The sequence below is a fragment of the Rousettus aegyptiacus genome, unplaced genomic scaffold (assembly GCF_014176215.1).
Source record: "Rousettus aegyptiacus isolate mRouAeg1 unplaced genomic scaffold, mRouAeg1.p scaffold_m13_p_16, whole genome shotgun sequence".
NCBI classification, from domain to species: domain Eukaryota; kingdom Metazoa; phylum Chordata; class Mammalia; order Chiroptera; family Pteropodidae; genus Rousettus; species Rousettus aegyptiacus.
This window is the reverse complement of record NW_023416291.1, coordinates 11923429-11947629: the sequence shown is the minus strand read 5'-3', so window position 1 is coordinate 11947629 and position 24201 is coordinate 11923429. Positions and strand designations below refer to the sequence as shown.

Sequence of the window (24201 nt, the reverse complement as noted above, 5' to 3'; positions counted from 1 at the left end):
TGATATGTTTCTTCGGTGTGAGTAACCTGTGCATTGACCAGAAATTGTACATAGTCTTCCTTTTTCTTTTTGCACAAATGGTAGCATTGCACGCACAGTTCTATGTTTTACCTGTTTCACTTAAACAATAAGTCTTACAAGTGTTCAAAGTCAGTGCATACAGAGGCTATTATATACTTTACATTTTATAAACTCTGCAACGTATTTCAGTGTGCATATACAATTTTCTCACCAATCTCCCATTGATAGCTTCTTAGATTGTATTTCCAGATTTTAAAATATGTTTCTATCAAATATACAAACTGGGTGGCAGCGAATGTCTTCATAATTATTCACATGTACATCCGTAGGATCGGCTCCTAAAAGCAGAAGTGCTGTGTCAAAAGGTATGTGCATTTTATGTTTGGTAGATATCACCATTTTGTTCCCCATCATGGTTTGTAGAAAAGAGTTTTAAATGGATCTGAAATGTGACACTTCCCTGGAAGCAGGAAAATTGCAGATTTACTTCTCACTATCTTTCTGTATTGGCTCACGACACAGTCATGTTCTGGAATGTTCTCCCAGTTCCTCTCTGCCTCATTATCCCCAGCTCAAACTCTTCTCCTCCATGACTGCTTTTCTCATTTTTATTCTTAGTCTGTACCACACAGCGAACATTTAGTACAGGGATCAGGAAATCTGACTCTGAGGCTCCCGAACACTTTGCTAAATACATTTTTAAGAAATATTTTAAGAAATATTTCTAACTATATTCCCTAACTAGAAACCAAAATTTATCTTGCTTCTATACTAGTAGTATATATTTTTATAAGATTTAATGGGATAGGAAATAACTGCTGCATTCATATTTTATTCTTTCATCAACCTTTAAAGTAGACAGAGCAAAGATAATCGTAAATTCTCTTACATGTGGGGGGTGGGGTAAAAACTAAATAAATAAATTCTCAGGTTTATGTCATTTGTTATTAATAATGTGTAATTATAATGTATATAATTAATGTGTAATATAGATATTACTTCATCATGGAGGAGAAAGAATTGGAACACATTGAGGTTAAATGCCCGAGTCACACAGCTATAAAATGATAGAGGCGGGAATTCAGTCTTAACTCTTCCAAGCCGTGTTCACTTTCCACCGTCTCATGCTCTCTCTTAACATGGAGGAGTGCTGAGCACTCAATAAAGAGGTGAAGATTGATTAAGCGTAGACTTCCATCCAGGGAATCCAGGCAAAAACCAGAAGGGTGACAGCCTGGAGTGAGAAACCCGCCCTGCCCTGTACGCCGGTGAGCCTGGCGTCGAATCACTGTGCCCTGAGTGCTGTCAGTCTTCAGGGAAGATGTAAAACCTTTTTCATTTTTTCATGGCCTAGATTTCCTCACTCTTAGGCCTTACTCTCTTTGGTCTCGATGCCTTCCAAGTGTGGTTTTTGTTTTGTGGCCAGCCATGGCAAAAAGGTATTAGCCCCCAGCTTTGGTCTGTTACGGCTGGTTAAATAGACAGTAGAGTGTGTGTGCGCGCTCATGTGTGCATGCATGTGTGTGTGTGTGTGTGCACGCGTGCGTAGGTGTTGGAGCAACAGCTCCACAGCCAACATTAATATTTATGATAAATAAACCTCCTGATGGGTTTTATTCTCGCCTGCGGCTTGCACCCTGGGTCTGATACACACATAAATCAGCCAGGTCCTTCCCTGTCAGATTCTTTGGGCCTTTGCCTTAGAAACCACCTCGTAACTGCTGGGGCGGGGAGATGTTAACTGGGCTGCAGCTTTCAACACTCTACCCTCTTCACAGTCTTTCGGGATCGGGCTGGGCTGTTTTGGAGCGGGTGTGACCCTGGATTTCCATGCCACGCATGGTTAATCTCTGGCTCTTGTTTCCATCTTTTCCACGAGCAGTTCTCTCGCAGGGAGGGGAAGCATGTGTGTCTCTGAGGCTTGCGAAGGTCTAGAGGGAGCTGAGATGGAGTAATTATTTGGAAAGCGCTTACATTCTCGGATGCTGGTAGCAGCTATTTTTAGGCCCTAGGAGGCAAATTATCACTGTTAGGCCAACAAACACCCACACAGGCAACTTTTTTATGCCAAAATAGACCAGGCCTGTCATCCTTCCTGGCCGGCGTTTTACGATGAGTGAGTGTCGCCGCCTTACTTAAAATTCTGTCCCCAGGATCTCGCTCATGGCTGAATGCCTGCCAGTGTGTGAGGATTTTGGTTTGGGGTGTGAGGGAGGGGCATTGGAGCCAGTGGAAAGAGGAGTGGGGGACAGTGGAGACAGGGATTAACTATCCTTTTCAACTCTGAGAAAGAACCGCTTTAACATTCATTGAAATCAGCCCCCGGCTGAAGTCAGTCTGTTCAAGCAGAATGAAGACCTTAGGAAAATGATAAACACTGTTAGTCCTTGGGCCATGTGAACACCTGGGAATGTGATCCTCAGTGTGATCAGGGGCACCCTGACTCCGGTTGCCTGCCCCCGTGAGGCTACGCCAGAAATATGTCCTCCGGCCGCCCTCACTCTGGTGGGCAGAATACTGTCCCCTCCAATAATGTCCACGTCCTGATCTCCAGACCCTGTGAGTACATCGCCTTCGATGTCAAAGGGGACTTTGCAGACGTGACAAAGTGAAGGATCTTGAGATAGGGAAGTTATCCTGGATGAGCCAATGTAATTATAAGGATCCTTATAACAGAGAGCCATGAGGGTCAGAGCGAGAAGGAGACAGAGGAAGCAGAGGTTGGAGGGAGGTGGCCACAAGCCAAGGAATGCGAGCCCCCTCTAGAAGCTGGAAAATCCAGGAGCCCAGCCCTGCCAACACCTTGGTGTTAGCCAGTGACACCCATTTCGGACTTCTCATCTCTAAAACTGAAGGATGGCATGTCAGTATTGTTTTAAGCCACTATGTTTGTGGTAATCTGTCACAGCAATAGGAACGTAATACCCCCACCCAGACCAATTATGACATGCCGATGGACGATGTATCACTCCCAAGAGCGTCACTTCTCACCCTCTCAGCTCTCCGCCTGTCACGGATCCTGGGAAGGGGGATTGAAGCCACTGTTCTTGGTCCCTTACGTCTCTGCTCCAAGGGACATCCCTTGGTTCCTGTGCAGGAGGAGACCATCCACCGAATCCCAGCTCTTTCCCCACCGATGACAAGCGCAGACCCCTGCCCCGTGTAGGACTGACACCAGTTTCCATCGCTGTCCCTGGTATGATGAGGAGCAGGACTTCTCCTTACCATGCCCAGCTCACCGTTTGAAATAGCTATATCTGAGTGCCTCCTCTCCATCAGGGAGACCAGGATCAGAGATCCTTGTCATGCCCAGGAAAGCGTCACTCCTGGAGTTAAAGGTGGAGCACGCCGCGGCTCTTCTGTTAGCCGCTCTGGTGCGAACCGAGCTCCTCTCCTGCCGCCGGCTGCGTGAGCAGAGCCAGGGCCTGGCTGGTGGGGCTGCAGCATCCTTTGTGGCTCCCACGCCTCCCCGAATGTCTGAGGCTCCCCTGCACAGCGTGCTGCTGTGTCTTCGTTTCCTCTTCTCAAACCCTGGTTAACTCTTTATCTCATGATCCCTGGCAAGTTTGAAAATTCCTGTGTCCTCACATGGGATTTCCAGGCTGAAAATCAGGCACATAAAAATATACCCAAGTATACTAAAATTTTAACTAAATGGAACTTAAGTTGGAGTCATTACTGCACATCTTCTGTGACAAGGAATCTGAGAACCTGAAGAACTTTTCATTTTATCAATAAAATCCCTTCCTCCTAGAAACAAGCCATGTTTATTATAGCGTATGTATTTTCAGATAACATTTTGCATTATTTTACGAATGTTGGTTTTTGAATGACCCTTTTAGGAGTAGGACATCTGAAGATGAAAGCATTAACACAATTCTGATCTTCCCACATTTGGTATAATTATCGTATCACTATTCCAGGAACAATCAACCAGGGTTTTTTTTTTTCCTCTCTCTAAATTTATCCCTTAGCTAATACTATTCCCATATAAATTATTGTTCCCAAATTTCACTTAGAATATATTTATTGGCTCCAGATTTGGAAGCCGCTTTATCGGTTGCCCAGCAACCCAAATATGTAACTGTCTTTTGCCTTCATTAGAATCTTATTTAAAGTCGAAGCCTTGACATTCAGAGTGCTGCCGTTTCTGGCGAGGAAGTGAAAGTTTTATGATTGTAATCTGTTGAAATGGATCCGGGGCTCCAGAAACTAATATTTGCGAATGATTTTGCATCATAAAAGTCGTGAACGTTGCGAAGAAAGCCATCATTCTGTCGTTTCACTTCTGAGCTGTTTACAAAAGAGAACGAGTCGTAATTTCTAGAACAAGCAAAAGGAAACAATTAGCACCGGATAAAGAACACTGCACTGGCCACGGAGGCAGCATGTGGAAAGCCTGCGGTGGGTACCAGGAGAGGCCGAGAGCTCGGCGGCGGTTCGAATGCAGGCCGCACGCACGTGCTAGCCCGTGGATATAAATTATACAGCGCCCGTGCACTAGCAGGGTTTTCGCAGATAGCCCAGCTATAATTTGGAAAATGTGAGCAGATGCTAAAACGCGGGACCAAAGGAAAGAAACAACAATCACGTTTCATTATTTCATTAGTTCTTGACCTTTTTTTTTTTTTAAGTTACTGGCCACAGTCTCTTTATACAAAGTCAGTGACTTCAGTCCCTTGTCTAAGGCGTCTGGCAAGACTTTCTCGGAACAACAGGTGAAAATGATCTTCTCATCTGTGGCAACCCACAGAGTGGCTGGGTCTTTCTAGAACCAGCCTGTCAGCATTTACCTATCATTTGCTTCAAATACTATCATCTCCAAAGCCAGATGGTAAATAATTAAAAAGTCCTCAAGATCTGTGTTTCATGTGGTTAAAAAAAAAAAAAGTGGAAAGATCATGATTTTGTTCTTCAGTTTATGCATTTATTTATAATAAATTGTTAAAGTATTATAGGATAAATGCTCAAGAGTTAGAATTATCTATGTTGTTAAATAAAAACGTTTACAGCCAAATGCTGATCTGTAAGAAAGTGCTTATCGAGCCGTTTGCTAGCCAGGAAGCGACCAGGCCCTGGGGCAGGCCGCAGAGCTAGGACAGGGAGGAGACAACGTGTCCGCCGCCCCGTGATTGATTGGCAGGCCTCTTTTGTAGAAAGAGTTTGGTGAGGAAAGATGGAAGTTGTTTGGAAAGAGTTTACACTGGCTGTAGTTAAAGGGGGCGGGAGAGGTGAAGTAGGGCTAGTTCTGGGGTAGGTGCAGAGTCCCTAAGGAACGAGTATTTGCTCTTTTTAGGATGGTTTTGAGTAACAGATCAGAAGGAGCATGCATACGGGAGACATGGGGGTGCCGGTGGTTGACTGTTCTCTCTGCACAGTCAGGGAAGGAGGCATCTGGAAGTTAAATCCAAGCTTCAGCATCCGTTCAGGAATGTCTTCTGGTGGTTTCAGCCTGCAGCTGTTAACTGATTAACCTCTGCTTTCTTCCTTCCACCCTCCAACCTGATGTAATTTAATTTAGGACATCTTGGAATTTTCTTCTTGTCAACACGAATATTTAAATGATTTTGCTTCTGCCAGGAAGCTTAGCTTATGCAAAATAACAACACCCATCTGCAAAATCATAATTTATCTGTTGGTAATCAGTTGCTTTCATTTTTCTAAATGTTTGCGAAAGCCTGTTTGCAAGCTGCCACCAACCCCCTTTGTTGTTTTCAGTAAGTCTCCAAGGCCTCAGTTTTCTCTTTTGCAAAGTATGGAGATTGGACTTGACAGGTGGTCTCTGGGTGGCTCCCAGAAGGATTACGCTGTGGTTCTGCAACAGGTTTTCATAGCTCCATCCACGTCTGGAACATCTCTCAGTGGTCAGCTGAAAACTGGTGCTTTCTCTGGATGAGCAGGTCAGATAAGCAGGAGCCAGAATGCCATAACCGCCCTCAACACCACAGTAACAAAGCCCCGTCTTCACGTTCCAACTGGATCCACATTACTTTAGCATAAAAGCCTTGCGATCCTATTTTCCAATAATGCTGAGCTAGCAAGTTAGGGATTAAACCATAAGTAAACCCAGGAGCATTGCTGGTCAGCACCTGTGGACACCTGCCCTTAGGGCCACTGTGGAAGCAACCAGATTTGACAGCGGTGAGACTAAAAAGCCTTCCCAGCTTGTGATAGCGTTTGCTGGAGGGGCAGCCAAAATGCTTCAAATAAGGACATTCTTTTTCTATTATAAACATTCATAAAAGCTACCAATTAATATTTTAAGTATGTGGAATGTTTGATTGTGTGTGGTGTGGGTAGTTCTGTTTGGCTGTTACTTAACGTATGTCTGCAAAATACACATAAGAGTATTACAGTTGACCTGGGAAGTGAGGTTTTCCTATCACTAGATGTTGTGTAAGACAAGCCCCCGGATGACCGCTGCCTATCAGGCCTCATGGCAACCGGTCCACACTGGTGCAGAGAACAGTGGGGTCCGGGAGGGACGTACCCCAGTCAAAAAGACAGGCGGAGCTAACGCAAGCATACGGCAGAGATGGTAGCCTCACGGGGAATATAACAATGGGAACGTGGAAAACCGGGCAAATGAAAGAATGAAGCAATTATTCACTTCTAGAAAAATGAAGAAAAGGTGCATAATTGTAATGTGCTATCTGGCTCCGTGATGAACAGTATTTACATTGAATGCTATGGGTTCATCCGGTGAGGGATGAGGTGGGGACCTCGGTAGAACGAGTGTGGACTGAGTCCTCATGTACCATGGCAGGATGTCAATAGAAAATGTCTAAAATTGATAACCCAAGAAATATTAGTATAAGCATATTACTCGTGTATTACTTAGAAGCATGGAAGGAATTATGCAGGGAAGTATCGAGAAGAGTCGGCACATACGGGAACGACTTGTTTGAACACAGAAGCTTTGCAATGATGGAAAGGTTTTTAAGTAGGAACATAAATGAGAATTAATGTTTTTTGTGGTTTAGATTTTTTTTTTTTTCTTTTTGGAGGGGTTTGTTTTTTTGAGAAAGAACAAAATCATTTCTAACCTGAAACAAGTCGCCTAACCTGGCTGGACCACAGTTTTCTTACCTGTAAAGCAAAGGAAAAGATGACGTTGGAGTAGAGGAAGAGACACCTTCGAGGACCTAATTGCCTGATCCTGTCATTCCGTTCAGGTCTCGAAGGCTGACGTTGGCAGAGCATCTCCTTCGCCGTTCTGGCAGAGCGCGCCTAGTAGACTCTCAAAGAGGATGACATTGTTCCTTAAGTCACTTTCTTTAATTTAATACCAGAATCTGTTCGTGTGAGAGGATAGCGGCTTCCCATGAAGAAAAGTTTTACATACCTTTACTTTTCATTTTGCTGCTAAGTGCGGCTTCAATATTATTACCAAGCCTGTGACATTCCTTTCAAAATGTCGACTCCTTAAGGACAGGGAGTGTTATGGTCTTGCCTTAATCATTTTATACAGTAATGATTTTACCAACTAGGCTAGCAAATAAAAGTCATGGGTAGGATGATTAAACAGTGCTGGTCCAATAAAAATATAATGTGAGCCACATATGTAATTTAATTTTCTAGTAACCATATTAAAAAAAAAACAGGAGAAATTAAATTTAATATTGTTTATATAATCCAATATATTTAAAATATCATTTTAACATCTAATCAATGTAAAATTATCTCATTATTACCAAATATTAATCATTTCTAATGACATTTTTTCATACTAGTTCTTCAAATTCCAGTGTGTATTTTACACTTCGGCACAGCTCTGTCCAGATGCTAAATTTCCATCAGACATACTTATTCTGTATTTAGATTTTTAAAAATTTACACTAGAAAAAAGTAGATTCTCATACCCGTGTTGTTTCAAACATACTTCGAAGTTTTCCAATCATTAAGCTGAATAATGATTTTAAATTAAGCAACATGTGGCTTATGGCTACTGTGTTAGACAGCAAACCTTATATGGACTGATATGTTCAATGATTTTAATGAATTATTCTCAGTATCCAAAGAATATCCTTCTCCCCTCAGGTAGATGGTGTGAACAATAGTTTTCAGTAGCCTTAAGTGACTACAGCTTTCCTCACGGCAACTGGCAGAAAAAGGTATGAGAGAACTACTTCTGCCAAATGATTCTTCTTCTTCTTCTTCTTCTTCTTCTTCTTCTTCTTCTTCTTCTTCTTCTTCTTCTTTCTTCTTCTTCTTCTTCTTCTTCTCTTCTTCTTCTTCTTCTTCTTCTCCTCCTCCTCCTCCTCCTCCTCCTCCTCCTCCTCCTCCTCCTCCTCCTCCTCCCCCCCCCTCCTCCTCCTCCTCCTCCTCCTCCTTTTTTTTGTTAACAATAGTTGGGGAGGAGTTCATGTTTTTGGCGTTCGATGATACTTATGAATCAGTGTGTGTCCATTCCTAAGGCATGAACCACTGTAGCTAGTACTTAGGACATCAGAATTTAAAGAAAGAAGAAAAGGAGAGAGATCATTTTGGCACAGTCCTAGTTTGGATTTCCCCAGAAGCAGACCTAAGATGAGAATTCAAGTACAGGCCACTTCATTGATTTGAGAGGCGGTGCCAGGAAACAGTAGTTTGGGGATGGAGAAATGCAACAGGGAAGAAAAGGAGCCAGTAAAGGGTGTATCATTAAGCAAATTACCACTGTGAGTCGCTGAAGCTTGATTCCACTGGAGAGCTCTGGGAAATGGTGTGGAAAGGTGCCAGAGTCCTACCAGCACAGGCAGCAGGGAGCTGACATATTTATGCACCAACATCCTCGGTCATTAGTTCAGGACTACTGAATTGACAGGTGGTGGCAGTTCCTCCTTCCTCCTGGCCCACGCCCAGTCAGAGTGATATCTAGTGGTCAAGGAAAGCCATTCAGGCAAACGAATCCAGGTACTGGCAGTTGCAAGTCAAAACCATGTACACTAAAATGGTACAGACTAGGGGATTCAGGTGGCAATGGACAGTATCTGCTATAGACATTCTTTGACAACGTAGATTGTATGGAACCAAGGACAGAGAGGTATATTTCAAATCTGTGGAGCTTTTTCAAAATATGTACTCAACTGCCCTACCCTTCTTCCCATCTTAGACCTGAGATCCTGATAAAATGTACCCAGTTCCTTCTGCCCTGTGATCTACTGATGGAGACATAAAAACCAAGAAGCTTTATAGCCTTTATTCACTTACATTTACTATCCATCAAGCTATATCATCAAGTTCTGTCCCACTTTTGCTGTTTTCTCAATATATTAATAGTTGGTCTTTAAACCGACCTTCGTATTAATTGTTAAATTCATAGTCTAGATTATCTTGCCATAGGAAGCACTACGTGGGGGGTTCCCAGCTTTCAGAAACCAAAATAGTAAACTGTAATGGCTCTTAAGAAAGGAATTTTCTAATCTCTACTTTTAATAGCGAGAGAGCTCACTTCTCATTTTCAAAAACTGCTGAAGACGACTTTGGAGAATACGAAAAAGAAACACAAATGAATTGCGTAAAGTGATGAGGCATTTAAGAACTTGGCGGTGGTTGAAGGTAAAATAAAAATCAACTAGGCACTCCATCACCGAAAAGGATTTACACAGGAAAAAGAAAAGATTGCGATCAGGACAGTGCAGAGGTCGTGAGCCACGTGTCAGTTCTGCCCGGAACAAGATGGAAGATGCATCTTATAGAGGGGAAGAGGAAGTCAAGGGCAGCGGGGGTTACAACCCTACAGCCAAGTTGTAAACACAGAGTTCCTCCTGCAGGGCGCCTGCAATGACTCAGGATGTGGGTGCTGCTCCCACAGGCCCTTCCGATTCCCCTTTAAGTTAAGATGTGTCAAATTCCAGGTAATTTCTGCCAAACAAATAAGAAAAAATTGTAAGAAGAAATGTTTCGTGTGTATCTCCCTATTGTATGCAGTCATGTAGAATAGTACGCCATAAATTTACCTAAAAGTTCCTTAGATCCAAGATGTCGTTTTTAATTGTAATTCTAAGTTCTTGTCCTGTGTTATTAAAAAATAGTCTAGTTGGGTATAATTGATGTAATTTTTCCAGTTTATCAAAGCAAAACAAAACCCAAATCCATGTTTGCTTTGATTCTGAGTCTATTTCAAACTAAAGATAATACCATTTGTACTTAAAAGAGCAGTATAAGTTAGGCCATTCATTGCTAACTAGTTAGGTTCTTTTTTTTCCTCTGAAGATTAATTTTCTGTTTATCTGCCTCAGAGTTTCCTTTCATTGACCAATTGGAAGTGGAAAGTTAACCATTCCATGTTACAGAAATGACAGCTTGTTCAGCACGGGCCTCCTGGGCCTCAGCTGTCTGGAGAGGTCCCCGTAGAACTCGGGAGCTCTTCCTTTTTTTCTGGGTGCTCCTTCCCACCCCTACCCTCTCTCCTTTGGTCTAAATGCAAGTTTTCCACTGCCTGGAATATTTTAAGTGATTATTTGATAGATGACGATGACAATAACTCAATATTTATGGAGCACTTACTATGTTCTGGGTTCTTTCTATGCATTATCTCATTTAATCCTCACTCAGCACTTTGGACTAAGTACATTTACTGTTAGAGTTTTGGAGGTAATGAATCTGAAGCTTAAAGATTTAATAAATCTTCCAGGGTCACCCAGCTGGAAGTGATGGTAAATGATTCTGCTATTTAATTTCCTTTATTAGATTATTAAGAAGAAAGAAAATGCTGGAGCATTTTGATCTGTCGTAGTTTCCTATCCTGTAATTCCATTAGTCTGCTTCTTAGTGAGACTTACATACGTAATGGTTTTTGTCCAAACTAAAATTAGAACTTAAAATATGTTATTTGCTCTAATAAAAACTGAATTACTGTAAAAAATAATTCAGTATTCAAAGGTTGGTTTTATTTCAGCCTGGACTCTATAATATCATTTTTAACCATTTAAAATTCTCACAAAAGCTAGAAGTGTTTTTTGAGTCTGATTTACTGAATATGTTCTAAGAAAATGCTACAGGTGGGGCTATAAATAAAATACCTTATTTTACATTTATTACTCTTCCTACAGTTATCATAAATTCACCGAAAATTTTACACAGGTGCAAATCAGGGAAATATGATTTTTTTTTTTTTAAGTGTAAGGCGTTGATCATCTCAAGTGTAGCTAAGGGACTGACGTCAGTGAGTTAATTGAATTACCAGAGTCATCCAAGGAAAATAAAATTGACTATTGCTAGCATCTCCTTTAAAGATTTTTTGACTTCATGTAAGTTATTGTATCTGCCTCTAACTATAATGACAAATCTCCACTTGAGGGATCTAGTGCATAATTAAAATGCACTTCAGTAACACTCAGCGTTTGACATCCTTCGCCTCACGTTGGGGGACCACAGATTAACCAGCTTTCACCCAGCCACTCAGGTGAACCTTTAATATTTTGAGCTTAGAGGCCTTCTGGAGAAACCACGCCAGGTAGTTTGCACTACAAATTATCAGTTTGGTTCCTGAATGATAAAATTTCACACTTCCAAACTAGTCCTGCTACGAATTTACTTTTATCCCTGAAAACTACTTTTATTTTCCAGACAGCATCCTTCCCATCCCCAACAAGTATAGAAATACATGGGTTTCAGGAAAGGTACACGGTCCGGGATAGCACTAACCTCTCTAGGAAAACTAACAGAACACACTTCGGAGCCGTCTGGAATGACCGCTCATTTATGACCTAGGGCGACCTCGGAATCATACATGCAAAGCAAAGCAGACAGGAATAATTTTGTTTGATATGGACTCTTCTTTTCTGAAGAGTACACAGATGAAAACAGTAAGGATGACTTCTAATGTGAATTCAAATAAAGTGAAATTAAGTTCCAGGAGACCTGCGGAATTCCATGGAAGTTTAATGAAGTTTAATGACTCTGGTTTGGGATTCAGAAGACCTGGATTTTTATCATTTATGTTTTGCACGTTGTCACTACCTGGTTACATAACGTGGGAGTAAAAGGCAGAAAACTCAACTTGGACCGTCTTTACTAAAATAACAGCAGACTCCAAAGCTAACTAACTTCAGGTATGGCTTGATTAAGGCTCACATCATGTCATAGGATTATTTCTGCCCTGATTTTTTGTTTTTCCTCCCTCTGTACCAGCTCCGTTCCTACTCTTTTCCTCTCACAGTACTGGGGTGGCTGTCACAACTTAGCCCGCCAGGTGCTCCTGTGTGAGACCAGTAGGGAAAGAGGGCATTTGCTTTCCTCTTAATTTGAATAAAAGTCTTGCGTGCCCTGGCCACACCTGACCGGTGACTGATGGGGCACATTGCACATAGGACTAGGCCTTTGCAATAGAGAAGAAACGTCCCGCATTGTACCAAGAGAAGGGTGGGGCCGAGGCAGTCCTATTTGTATATTTGACAGTGGTTAAACAGTAATGATACTAATAAAACCTAATATCTATATCCTAGCTTTTACATGGCAGGCCGTGTGCTAAGTGCTTCGCTGTGAATTACCTCATTTAATAATAGGACAGGATATTTTTTCTCTGACAGACATTTTTTCTCTGCCTGGCAGTAAAGTCACTATGGGTGGGAATGTGGGTGGGAAAGGGAATACAGGAAGTTTCAGGGGATGTAAAGATATGAGGTCATCGTTTGGACAAAGAGAGAGAGGACCCCGAATGGAGGAGAATGGGTGACATTAGATGTTCATTTGAGGGAAGGGATCATAAATTTAAAGTGAAGACTTATAAGATTTTTCTCTTAGCAGTGTTCACAGGGCATGGAGAAACAAAAGAGCAAGGAAACTAAGAGTATTGGGTGAGTTCTTCTTGTGAACACTGGAATTCCAGTCTAAGGAGGATGAAATGGTGAGCTAGGAGCTAAAGAGGGTGATAAAGGAGATGAACAGAAAGTTGGTAGACGAGAAGGGAGAGAGGGTTTATAAATATAGGCGGGGAGAATCTCAAAAGAGATGTGGTTTTTGAAGGAGAATGGGATGAGGCCAGGAGTAATGGTCTGGAAGTAGCAAGATGGGGCATGGGCACCAAGCCATCTTCTGTCCTTGCGGTATGTGGAATATGGTTTAATTCAAATTAAAAAAAAAAAAAAAAAAAAAAAAAAACTTTCCCTTTAACCATAGGAGAAGGGGAAAGAGAGAAGTAATTCCTTTGTGATAATGGGATATTTCAATATTTAATTGTGGTAGTGATTATATGACTCTATATGTGTGATAAAGTGTCATACAGTTTTGCACAAAGACATTTTTTAAATCTGTCCGTCTCCAAACTAGTGAAATCGAAGCAAGTACTATAATCTAGTTAATTGTATTGTGCCGATCACCTTTCTGTTTTGATAGCGCACTGTAATAATTGAGATGCCACCCCTGGGGGACGCTGGGAGGTGAGCGCATGGGACCTCCGGGTGCTGTTTGTGCCTCTTGTTAGTCTATAATTATTTCCAAATAAAAAGGTTTTAAACGAGAGGAGGAAGTATACAAAATTAGCAAATATAAGAACAAGTGCCACCAACAGGATAATAGGACTCGCGGGAGAAAAAAAAAAAAATAGGAGGAAATATTTGAATAACCTATGAAGACAAATGTTTTAGAATTAAAGAAAAAGTGAGCTATCTCAGATTGAAAGTGTCTGCATACTACCAGACTAACTGATGAATACTCATAAGTAGACATAGTGACATTTGAGGACATGAAAGACTATTTTCAAATATAACTTCTGGAGTTATATTTGAAAACAACAAGAATCATCATAACATCAAAGAGCTCTCCACAGCTATGACATTGTGAGCAGATACCACCATCATGAATATGTATGCAGTTAACTACACAAGCTCAAAGATCGACCAGCAACTGACAGAACTTCACAGAGAAAACAGAACAGTTGTGTGAACATTTAATACACCCCGTTCAGGCACGCGAGCAGACAAAAATAACCAGCAATGTGGAAAATGTGAATACAATTAATAAGCTTAATAATAGTATGTGCATACCCAACAAAGGATGTTCCTGAATACAGATGGAACATACATACCTTAAAAATTGTGTTAAATGATTAAGGATCAATATCAAAAGGCCACATTCCTTGACCATTATGCGACAACACAAAATAATTATTATTATAAATGGGTAGCGTTAAAAATATCACCTATGTTTGGAAACTAAATACATGATGCTAAATAATCCTCGAGTTAAAATGAAATCTGCTTCAGAAATCTTTGACGTCTTTCACAGACACTTTATTATATAGTTTTCTTCATATAGGGCTAGTGGTTATTAGGTTTATCCTTAGATAGTTTATGATGTCTACTATACATACGTATCATTTTTTCCATTACATATCTTGGCTAGGCATTATTGGTATATAGAAAGCTCCATTTTTTTATTTTATTTTAATTTTTTTTCTTTTTTTATTTTTAATTACAGTTGACATTCAATATTATATTAGTTACAGGTGTACAGCATAGTGGTTAGACATTTATATAATTTACATGGTGATCCTCCCAATTATTCTAGCACCCACCTAGCACTCTACATGGTAATTACAATCTTGACTACACTCCCTATGCTGTATTTTATACCACCTAGAAAACTCCACTTTCGTATTTTGATCTTGAATCTTGGGTTCTACTCAACATCCTTCTGATTTTAGTATTTAAATCATCTTGGCTTTTATAAGCGATCATGTGATCTCCCAAATAATATCAGTTTACCCTCTTCCTTCCCAATATTTACCACTCTAATTTCTGTGTCTCTTTGCACCAGATTTGACTTCTCCTTTAAATGTTGGCTCATCCCTGTCTTACTCATGATTCAAGTTGGAAAACTTCTGATGTGTTGTTTTTTTTTTTTCCCTCCTCCGTTTAATGTCCTATTTCTGGAAGATGCTCTTTTTCACATTAAGGGACTTTCCTTATAGTACTTAACTCTTACTAAAAATCAGGAATGGGTGCCATCCTTAGCATACGGCCTTCTTCTCTAAGACGGTGGCTGTTCCACATCTCTGGATTGAAAGTCAGAGGAAAAGGGAGACAGAATCTAGGGTGCTCATGCTCAGTGTCTTCATGAATAAGACATCGGAGGAGCCAACATCACCTCCACTCACATCTCGATAGCAAAATATTAATCTCAGAGTGACAGCTAGCTGCAAAGGAGGCTGAGGTTAACTGCTGAAAAGCCCGTGCCGGATGAGAACACTAGTACTTGTAGAAGTATGAGACCAGATGTTGGAGGGCAGCTAGCCACACCAACATAATCATACGATTTATTCCTTTAATTCGTTAACGTTCTAAAAAGTATTAATATATTTTCTAATGGTAATTCGCCGCCATCTTCCTAGGCTAAATCTCACGTAGTCATGAAGATTTTTTTTTTTACTATATTGTCGTAGTTTGTTTGTGAAAGTTTAATTGAGGCTTTTGGCATCTACGTTTATTAAAAACATTTTTAAATCAATGCAGAAAATAGCAGTGCTTTACATTTATATGGTTGGTACTTTGCAGTTTTTACAGTCATTTTACACATATTGTCATTATCTCACATGAAACTAGATGATCATCGGGAGCTGACTGTAAAAAAATACAATAGATATTAAGTGTGTAAATAGAAAATATCTGTGAATGAAAACCGCAGCCTTTTCTTAGTATGGCCTACATTCTAAAGGACCATCGGTGAGACTAAAGCAAAGATTAGGGGAGAGAGAGGATGCAGAGAGCTGAAGGGGGATTGCTGCTCGCGTGAACCCAGAGGGATGTTGCTATGCTCTCTGGCATGCATCGGGAGGACTGGGGCCCCAGGCTCTGTGAAATGTCCAGCACTCTGCTGGTGTGCGAGACAGTCTGTCAATGTTTAAACAACCTATTTTAAATCTGTAAGTAAAGGATTTCCTGGTTACTGAACATTCTTTGGCTCTCTCAACTTCTGAGTTCTTACTTAGCTCCATACACCAAATTAGATCATGGCAATTAAGTAGTGTCCTGGGAAGAGGAAGCGCTAAATATACAAGGTACTCCTGGTGTTTGTCTGGTGGCCGGGTCGTGTGTGTCTTGGTCACACATTCTCTTGCAGGGCTGAAGAGTTTTCCCAGAATACACAGTAATTACATAATAGTGATCACTCAGAAGAGCAGATGGCAGGCTAACACGATTATGCGGAAAGAGGCAATTGATAATAGTGTGACTAGATGTCACAGTAAAAACAGAATTGTCCAAATAGCAAGGCCTCACTGAAGACTTGACCCGTACAAAGTATGCTGTTGGTTAACTTCTCTTCCCTGGGCCTCAGAGCCTCCAGGGTATCATAGGTTAGATACTGAGGGCAGCATTGAACTCGGAGGAGAGCACTCAGCTGGGCTCTCAGCTCTCTCCCCACCCCTTCACCCCTCCCCCCCGCACCTCAGCCCTCATCTCCCCACTCCATCCCCTCACACACACCCTCATTAGCAATTCCGCTGCTGACTCCCCGGACACACACGGCTACATGTTCCAAAATGAAGTGAAGATCAGGGACCCGACTGCTAACTCACACGTCTCATTTGAACAGATCTGATCCAGTAGTAGCTTTTTGTTCTGGATATGGATCAGACTGGTCGGATAATTCATCCAAATCCACTTTACATTGTACCGTTTTGGGACGCCCTTTGTACCTAAATTCTTAATGACTATTTCTACTAGGATAAACACAAGCCCTTGGCATCCCTTTTCACTGTGCACAATACATAGCCTAAAGTGCATGGAAAAAATATTATCAGAATTCCATCTATCTTTTTTATCATCATCAGCCCTGGAAATTCATCGTGAGTATTGAAGGTGAATAAGGTTGAAGTCCAGGTGGATAGAACCTCCCCACTGCCATTTCCAGTCTTTGCAAACAGGTGTCATCTCAGAAAGACACAACAGTAGTATGAGCAGCACAGGTAGTGTAACTAAACACCTAAGTTTAAATAGGTTCATTACAGGAAGAGAGAATGATTTCTCAGTTTTCTCAAAATGGATGCTGAGTAATCCAGTAATTTAGAACTTTGTGGATAGCCAAAATTTGGTTGCCTGTTTTTAAAATGCTGAACTGGGGTTCAAAACAAGCTATCTAGTTCCAGACCCCAACTCTTTACCATTAGGCTCTATGGTCTCTTAATATAAATAGATAATAGGAAAATTATAAGGGGAAAATTAGCGAAGGGTTAGGCTACCAGAGAGTAAATATGTTAAAAGCCTAGAGAATTAAGCCTGGCTCAGCGAAAGCTAGGTCAGCGTGATATTAAAATGAAGTCCAAAAGTTGACCCAAGTATGTCTGAGAATTTAGGGGAAAAATAAATTGCACCCTTTCTGTCTCCTCTCTGCGCATCACATTTAAGAGCTCAATATATGTTGCGTTATTAAATCACATTTAGGTTGTTCGAGACTTACATGTAAAAAGTAACACTAATAGTTTTTGAAAAGCAATTTTAGGTGAATGTTTCTGTCATCTTTGGTGAAAAAGAGGTTCCTAAGCAGAATATTGAAACTAGAAGCCATAAAGGAATATATTATTCAAATTTGACTACTAAAAAATGTAAAACTTGTGCAAGTCTGAGCATACATAGTTTTATAAATAACTCCAAAGTCCCCTTAAAAAATATAAAGGAGATAAATGAAGTGAAAAGGTATTATTCTGCCACTATGTAAATATCTATAAAATGGCTATTGCGCTAATATGAGCCTCACCAGGCCAGATTAGTTCAGTATACCAAGATCATATTTCTGTAGAGGCCAAACCTGCCAGCAGCCTCAATGCCTCGCCAAACCTCAGACCACATGCAGCCATTGGCCAATGTCAACATGGAAAGAGAAAGTGCATCGCAATTGTCCGTAAATTCTGCAAAGTGGAAATTCAAGCCATCACTTTCAGTAATTCCCAGAAATGACAGCCAGATCTAAACACTGTGCGGCTTTGTGATTTACAGTTGGGCCAATGCAAAGGTCTTTGGAATTTTAAGAGAGAGATAATTGACATAGCGTGCACAGACACCTTTGTATATAGTTAGCTTTTAAAGTATTTATTCAGCCTAAGTGAAAAAGACCTTCAAGGAATTTAGGATTGAAAACTTGCGTAGAGATCAAGGTCAAGTGAAAGCCCTAAGAACCTTCTAAGAGACTTGTTTAAAAACCCCCTGAGCAAATACAATCTGGTAGTTCTGTCTAGCTGGCTGACCTCAGCCTGTGAATACAGCCGGCTTTAAGCAGCTATAGGTGTCTTTAATTTTGTCTCAAAGTGACAACATCCTAATTGCAAATTTACTCTCTTTAATTTGCAATGACCTCAGGTAATAGGATATTTCCATGTGGAAGTAGGGCCCATTAAGAGCTTTGCAGGCGTAATTTTGAATTGGAGTGATCGCTGAGAATCTACCTTAGTGAAACTGATATTCTGGTCCATGGATCAATCACAGTGACATGTTCAGTTGCTTCATTTGGAGCTGGTATTATATCCCAACTAAAGGCCCCCCTGTAGAAGCCCCGGACTCACCAAGAGGTAGTGCCTCACATCGTGTCGTAAAGAATAGGGCCAATGACCCAGGTAACTCAGACCAAGCATGTTGCCACTCCTGCTTCAAACTGTCCAATGAGGGGCGTGGTGGTGGGAGGACTGGGAGTGGAGGCTAAACAATCCCGGAATTATCCACGCGGCTTCCATCTTCCCTCGCTTGGTAGGAGGATACACAGCCGTTTGCATTGAATTAGGTGAAATAAGCAGAAAGTAGTCCTGAGACCATTATTTTATGTTGGCAGATCTTATTAGAGCTCATTAAGAAACCCTATTTTAGGTTGCTTCGGGTACTCGCTGTAGGGGAAAATTGCCTTGAAAATGTTAAGTAGAGACCTGTAATCAAGTATTCATAGCGTGTATGTGGCGGGGGAAGAGCTCGCAGACGGGTGGCATACAATTGGGAGTTTTGTTTTACCCTCTGCATGAGTACAGAGTGCCTTTTCCCCCTCCTGGGTGGGGAGGGTGGCAGGAGTGGGTTTGTGAAATGCAGCATAGGACTGTAAACTTGGACTAGTGGGAAGGGTTGACAGCACCTTAGGGAGTTGGAGGGCAGCTTGATCATCACCTCGCTGGCACCCAACTTAGCAGTTCATTGTAGGTTCATTGCTCACATACGAGATAGCAGCCTCGCAAGGTGGCTGAAGAAATAGACAATTTGACTCCATTTCCGGCTGTTAGATCTTAGAATTAGACCCGGCTCTTAGACCCGGCAGAGAATTGTCAAAACTGGCGCCGTTATTTGGTTGCGTGTTACTTCATTCGGATATTTTACTATGACTCCTCCTCCTCTTACCCCGCTACCCGTATCGGCCCCTCCTTGCCCCTCTCACAACAGGTGTCGAAGACATCGTGGCAATAATGATTCCCGAGCCGAAAGGGAAGGAGATCGTCAGCCTGCTGGAGAGGAACATCACCGTGATGATGTCCATCACCATCGGGACGCGGAACCTGCAGAAATACGTGAGCCGCACTTCGGTCGTATTTGTCTCGATCTCCTTCATCGTCTTGATGATCATTTCCCTCGCGTGGCTGGTCTTTTACTACATCCAGAGGTTTCGATACGCAAATGCCCGGGACAGGAACCAGGTGAGTAGCAAAAAGTCGTGTGTGTGTGTGTGTGTGTATTTTTTAATCTTAAAAATTATAACAAAAGTGAGAGTTGTTATTGTATAAACTTTGGAAATCACAGAAAACATGAAGACAAAACCCAAGTTACCTATTCTACCCAACATAAGATAAACACTGTTAATACTGCTGTATAGGTTTTCAGACCTTTTCCAAATACACGTATTTCGATGTTTTATTGGTAGTGTTCTGTAAAATGGAGGTGCTCTGTCCCACATTCCAGTTGCTGATCTTTGGAAGAGTTATTTATTTGGGTATATAATAAAGGGAGAAAGGAGAAGTGAGCTGAGATTATACTAATAGTGGCCACATAATTTGGGAAGGGCCAGGATTTCCTCCTTGTGAATGAGGGGAAAAAAAGATAAAAAATAATAGCTATTTTAAGCAATTGATTTTTGGAACATATAATATATATACATGGTATAAAATGCAAAAGGTATAAAAAGGTATAGATGAAAAATAATTGCCTTCCCATCTCTGTCCCTCAGTTACCCAGGTCCTCTGCCTGAAACATCTTCCCTTCCAAACATATTTTATGTGCGTGTATTTGTACATGTGTTTAAACAAATGATAGCACACTTAACTCTGTACCTTTATTTCTCACTTATCTTGTATATTAATTTATATCAACACTCAATCCAAGCTGCCTTCTCATTTCTAGTGAGCGTATAACATTTCATTTTCTGCATATGTTAGTTCTATTTATTAAACCTGCTCCTATAGATGGACCTGTTTTCGCTCATAACAAACGTACACTTGACACTGAGCACATTCTACTGCTTGAATATTGGCCTTTTTGGCTTAAGAAGTAAAGATAAGTCCTTTCTAGCTTCTAGTCTAAGATTCTCCTCCTCTAGGGGCTACACAGATGAGGCTAAGAATTCTTCCCTCTACCCAACTAATCACCTCCCTTCTTCTAGTGACCTCTCCTTGAGCTTTGAGGTGGGGAGCCAGACACATGACAGACCCTCGATCCCGAACCCCCACGTGCACAGCAGGCAGTCCTCCCCCTGCCACCGGGAGGTCAAAGAGCCATGTGTCCCTCGTTTTCCAGTCGTGCCACTTCCGCTGCTGTTCACGAGTTCTTGCCTGGTTATTGAAACCCTGCAGAGTGGCAGAGCGAAGCCCACAGGCGGCGTTCCTGCTGTGGCAGCTGAGCCTGCCTCCTGGTGATGCTCTGGGACATTGTCTTACTGTCTCCTAGGGTATCCCATTTCAGACACAAAGGCTGGGTCCGTGTCCCAAAAACCACAGGACTTCAAATAGATGGCGGCTATTTCAAATATGGGCAGATCAGATACACTAAGTAAGGCTCTCTTTTGTTGTTCATAAATGACAGTGCCTCAGAGGCTAATCCGAAGAAGCCAGGCCTGTTTTATGTTGTTTCCTATGAGGCCTCGTAATGGCATCCAGTCAAGTTTTCTTGAAAGAGCCACCTCCCCCTGTGGACACCTTTTCTTATCATTTGCATGTGCTTGGCCCATGTCCCTTTGATGTCATATGCACATCTTTGTTCTGAAGTTATGTTGGAACAAAGGAAGTAATGTGGTTGAAAACAAACTTGAACCTCACAAGGAAAGAGAAAGGGAAGGGAAAAGGATAAGCCAGGTGTCAGCCCCTGAGGGTCAGGTCTGCCCCGAGGTGCTGCTGTCTCCTAAAGAGCACGAACCGAAATGGTCCCCAGTGTTGCCCTGGAGAGTGCAGAGCTCTCGGGGGACAGAAAGGCAAAGTGTACGTTGCATCCATGAACTACTCAGCGAGGCAGTTAACCACGGATTCGCTGTGAGGATCTTTGCCTCCCAGTTCCGTTCTGCATGGATGAAAATCATGAACTGGTAAAACTGGAAATGACATGCATGACTCATTATCCTAATAAGGAGAACTGAGGTCTAGAATGTCTAAGTGACTTGGCCAAAGTCACACAGCTAGTGACAAGAAATAGAACTAAAAGCCGGAGCTTCTAACTTCCAAACCGTTGCCTTCTCCTCTATGACACTTCCCACAAAAAAAATAACATGAGGTTTTCACCTCATGTCATGTGTGCACGAACAGCTTTTAGGTCACCGATGGGGTCACCATAGCTATCAGAATAAACTGTTTTATCAATTTTTCCATATTTATAGAGTGGTGATCCACATCATAGAAATTAGCTGACTGACTGTACAATGATTGCTCTTGCATCAACCAGGCCTGGAAGGACCATTATTATGTATTAGAACAAGTGAGGCGAGCGTGTGAGTCACCATGGCCACATGAGGTTCCAGACAATTGGGACAAACTCTGTTTACATTTACAGTGTCCTCCCTTCACCTAGAACATAAAAACACTTTGTTATTTTTCCACTTGGTGATGGTGGTGGTGATTACAATCATGATTGTAAAATACAGCTGTCATAAAAAAGGGACAAATAGGATGCAGAATTATTCAGTCAAATGAGCTGGAACATAAACTCGATTTTGATGCTATGTTTCAGCATCCTTATTTTTCTAGTGTTTTTTTTTTTAATTCACATTCACCTCATTTTTGTTTATAACACAAGAAGGGACAAAAAGAAAGTATCCTATTTTTCTCAGTTTCTTAAATATTTAGGAGGCCACTAATTTATGTGTCTTTGTTTGCACTGGAATCTGTCATTGTTTACCCTCCTTGTTGGCATTTATGTAGGACTTTATTCTTTTAATAAATGGTTCTGTATTTTATTTTCCATAAAGCTGTTTATCATCACTATGGTCAAGGGACCAATAACCTTGGTACGCACTTTCTTTTACCTGTTTAGATAAAATTGATGGATAAATCTAATTACTAAATTGGTCTAACTCTTGATAATCTTCAGTGAAAAGTAGGATTTGGATCTGGTTGGGTTAAAGAAAATCTATAGGAGCCCCTGAAGAAGGGAGAGGAATCCTCACCTGAAACAAAAGGCCTTTACAAACCTGAAGTGGTCCCTAAATCTACCTGAAGTGGTCCCTAAGTCTACCTGAGGCGGTCCCTAAGTCTACCTGAAGTGGTCCCTAAGTCTACCTGAGGTGGTCCCTAAGTCTTCCTTTAGCATCACATTGCTCTGCATTTCTGAGAACCACAAAGGAAAGGATGTGTATTGTAACAGCCTTCTGTTCTCATCCTGAGATTCTCTAGTCAGGCTCCACACAAGGCTCAGGGTCAGCGGGGCCTGGGGTTGTCCCTCTCCTTTGTTGTACTTGGTGCAGTTCAACACCCACAGAGAAGAGACCAACAACAAAAGCAGTAACTGCTTTACTTGGGCCATGTCATTAAAAAATGTTTATGTTTTCACTCATTACCCTTTAGTTTGTATTTTGGAAAACTAATAATACTAGTTAGAAAATTGTTCAAAGTGAGACAGTTTTTTAACTCAGAAGTCAATATTTCTGTGGGTCATTTTTACTTAAAAAAAAAATAGAGACACGTGTGTTCTGACAAAACTTGGCTACATGCAAATAGCATTTAGGATGCTTTTCTCCTTGCTTTATTAAACTAAACTTCTACTGAAAAATCTAGTGCTAAATGGTTCCATAACCATCAGATATACCTCAGAAGCTGATTTTTCTGTATTCTCTAGTTATCCAGAACATCTGTCCTACCCACCAGGTCAGACTTTCTAATCCTTTATCGGCCACCCACAAAATGCTGTCCTTTTCCTCCTCGAATGAGGTATTTGTGAATTTTCTATCAGCGAGCTCTGAAATGAGGTTCGACTCAAGGCATTGCACAGGAAGCGGAAAGAAATACCATTATGCCATTTTTCTGCATGATCAAGGAAAACATGGCTGGCTTCCTTTGCGAACCATGCGATTTCTCAGGGCTTCCCGGACGGAAGTCCTCACAGACTTGGTATTGTGAGGACTGTTTTTTATATTCTGTTAGTTCTACTCACTTAGGAAGCCCCATCCTCCAGGCAACTTTCTCCTTCACTAACCTCTAACCTCTCAGCACTCAGGCACCAAACACCAGTCATAAAATTCGTCTTTCTACCTTCCTATCCTTTAACTCTGCCCTTAGCCATGATGCCTGATACCTAAGGTCAGCTTACTTTACATTTCCTGAATGGACACACGATTTTTTAAAATAAAAGCAGCTTATATTTTCCTTTCAAAGGGTGTGTGAAAAAAGTGGGGGTCTTTTTTTCTAGAAAATAGAAGGGTTCTTTTTTAAACACCCCATCTTTATTCAGGTGTAGCCAAAAGTAAAGTTGAACACATGGCCAGGATAGGAAGTCGTTCAAATTGGCCTTACATGCTCACGTTTAAGGAGGGCATATTTCATTTGCTAAAGAATTGTTTTAAATGAAATTAAATTTTGAAAACATTCTGGTTCCCCTCCTGAAGAAAAAAAAAAAAGTTGGTTTTCCTTTGAGTATAACCTATGACCATTATTTGAAAATAGTTTTTGCTGCCTAATTGCTCTGCTTAGCCTTTGAAAATAAAAAACAATTTAAGGGATTGAATTGGGGCCAGATATTATATAATATCGATTAAATGCAATTGCAGAAATATCTGAGCTTATAACCCAAAATTGATACAACCAACACTGGTTTA

General features: G+C 41.2%; 1 protein-coding gene across 1 annotated transcript in view; it reads left to right on the top strand.

Moving 5' to 3' along the window:
• Positions 1-24201, top strand: part of RNF150 (ring finger protein 150) — a 178930-nt gene that overhangs the window by 92736 nt on the left and 61993 nt on the right. Inside the window, exon 2 of the mRNA XM_036233509.1 lies at positions 19359-19609. Within this exon, the coding sequence (XP_036089402.1) occupies positions 19359-19609 (251 nt within the window). The remainder of the gene's footprint in view (positions 1-19358; positions 19610-24201) is intronic.